Below are 2,660 nucleotides of genomic sequence, written 5' to 3'. Positions count from 1 at the left end.
CAAAGTGAGTAGAAGGTCCTGAGTTTTTTCCCATCCTCCCTGCTCTGTAGCTGCACAGTCTCTCCCGTCACCAGCATCCCCACACCAGACGGAACAGTTGTTACAGTTGCTTCCAACAATGTACCAAGTAGTTCTTAGTGTTGGGAACAAGTCTTCAATATTCCAAGGTGTGTGGTATGCCAAAGCTCAGCCTTGGAGCGGTCTCACAAAACCTCATCCTCAGTATTTATTGTCTGCCATTGGGTTTTCTTCGGTATCACACAAGAAGCATGGACATGGAATTTGTGGAAGATACACGAAATGTCTGCAAGATAGTGCCCCACTAGGAATAAGAGGAATAATCTGGGATTGGAGCACTTTTTCTCCATCATTTCCTGGAAATCGATGTCGTACCTGGAGAGGTGATCTTTGCTTACTTGTGAGCTGCCATTGGCTACCTGGTGGACATTGCTGACGTTTGAGCCTTGCTGTGAATCAGGCTCTGGAAATAAATACAAATAGATTATACTTTATGATTTAATTCTGAAAAACTTATTCAACACATCAGTAATTCTATCTAGTGTTAAACAGAAAAAATATTTTGAGAATAACTTGATGAGTATTAAGCAGCAAGTGAAGTTAAAAATTATTTTCTCATTGAGGCCATGTAAATACAGTACACTAAAAACAAATGTCCAATAAACGATTTAATTTTTCATTGGCTATTAGCAATTTGGAATGATTCTAAATATTTAAGTACATTGATATCATTATTATGTCTTTGTAGAAATTCTTAATTTCCATTGTACTTTTATATTGCCATTGAAATAAGTAATAAATTGGAGGTCACGAATCAAATTTAGTTATCCAGTGAAGGTTCAGGAGATTTAAAATTGAGCTTTATTTGAGCTTTCTAGTCATTCTTCACCCTGAATTAAATAAACACAGTAAAATGGACAGTTTCTTTTTTATATATAAAGCAGAGCTATACATACATAACTATATAGACCGCAGGTCTGTGTTACCGAGTTTTCTTGGAAGTTTCAATTACATAAACATTCAAAACACTCTAAACGGAGGGGGCAATAAGAAAAAGAATCGGTTGAGAAACCCATGCTCCAAACCCAAGGAGAAAGTGCAGAAAGGAAAGCAAAAAGAGAAGTAGAAAGTAAGGGAAACGTTCAGAAATTGAAAACTCCCATGTCCCCTACTTAAACCACACACACAAGGGAAGATGTTCAGAGAACCCAGGGCCACGGTTCCCAGACTTGCCCACTCCAGCCAGGCCAGCAGCATCTGCAGGATCCCCAATGGCCCTGCCCTTTTCCTTCTTGGTGGCCCTGGTGGTGCTCAGCTGCAGCTCCCTCTGCTCTCTGGGATGTGACCTGCCTCAGAGCCATGGCCTGTTCGCCTGGAGGGCCTTGACGCTCCTGGGACAAATGAGGAGAATTTCTGCTAGCTCTTGTAACAAGTACACAAGTGACTTTGCCTTCCCCCAGGAGGTGCTTGATGGCAAGCAGTTGCAGAAGGCTCAAGCCCTCTCTGTCGTCCATGTGATGAACCAGAAGATCTTCCACCTCTTCTGCACAGAGGCCCCATCTGCTGCTTGGAACGAGACCCTCCTAGAGGAATTCTGCTCGGGACTTTCTGAGCAGCTGACCGACCTGGAAGCCTGTCCCATGCAGGAGGCGGCGGGGGCAGAGACTCCCCTCATGAAGGTGGACTCCATCCTGAGGAACTACTTCCAAAGAATCTCCCTCTATCTGCAAGAGAAGCAATACAGCCCTTGTGCCTGGGAGATTGTCAGAGCAGAAGTCACGAGCTCCTTGTTTTCATCAACGATCTTGCAAGAAAGATTAAGGAGCAAGAAATGAGACCCTTTTCAACATAAAATGATTTTAATTGACTAATAATCATACTTTCCCTTGTTCTGCTGTGTCAAAGAATGTCACTTCTGCTGTTATGGTGACATGAACAGTCAATTTTTCAAGTTTTTTCTGAACATGTGAACCATACAAGCAGTATTTGCTTACAGATGACCATGTTCATGTATTTATATATTTAAATATTTATTTTTGTTAATATTTATAAGATTCAGATTTTCATATAATATGTGCACCTTTACATTGCAGAATATAATAAAATATATTTTTAATATTTAATCAGTTTATCACTTTTTTCTTTATTGAATGGTTGTTTTATTTATTTATTCATTTTAAAGAATTTATTTATTTATTTGAGAGAGAGACAGAGAGAGGGCACACAGAGAGAGAAGGAGAAGCAGTTTCCCCGCTTAGTGGGAGACTGATGTGGGGCTTGATCCCAGGACCCCGAGATTTTATTAACTTGAGAGTGAGAGAGAGAGAGATCAGAAGCAGGGGCAAGGGGGAGAGGGAGAGGGAAGAGCAGACTTCTCGCTGAGCAGGGAGCCCAAGGTAGGGCTCCATCTCAGGACCCCGAGATCATGACATGATCCGAAGCCTGACACTTAATCGACTGAGCCACCCAGGTGCCCCTCTTTATTGAACTTTTACTACTGGCATTCTTTTAAAAGAGTAACACTAAGTCTAATTGTGCAACTTGATTGAAAATTGGATGGCAATGCATTTACCCATCATACTACATTAACATTGGAAATAACAACTCACTTCCTGTAAGACAACTTGCATGTTATCCTTAGG

The 2,660-nt window shown here is 41.2% G+C and overlaps 1 protein-coding gene across 1 annotated transcript; it reads left to right on the top strand.

Moving 5' to 3' along the window:
• Nucleotides 1-1,289: 1,289 nt before the first annotated feature.
• On the top strand, nucleotides 1,290-1,951 carry LOC102727550 (interferon alpha-1/2-like). The gene has a single exon (XM_006745469.2). It carries the CDS (start codon nucleotides 1,290-1,292, stop codon nucleotides 1,851-1,853), a length of 564 nt encoding a protein of 187 aa, XP_006745532.1. The 3' UTR covers nucleotides 1,854-1,951.
• The last annotated feature ends 709 nt before the right edge of the window (nucleotides 1,952-2,660 follow it).

Source organism: Leptonychotes weddellii, unplaced genomic scaffold (genome assembly GCF_054177405.1).
Source record: "Leptonychotes weddellii isolate Sample4059 unplaced genomic scaffold, ASM5417740v2 HiC_scaffold_16596, whole genome shotgun sequence".
Classification (NCBI taxonomy): Eukaryota; Metazoa; Chordata; class Mammalia; order Carnivora; family Phocidae; genus Leptonychotes; species Leptonychotes weddellii.
Note: the sequence above shows the minus strand (reverse complement) of the source record. Positions and strands in the feature narration are given on the sequence as shown.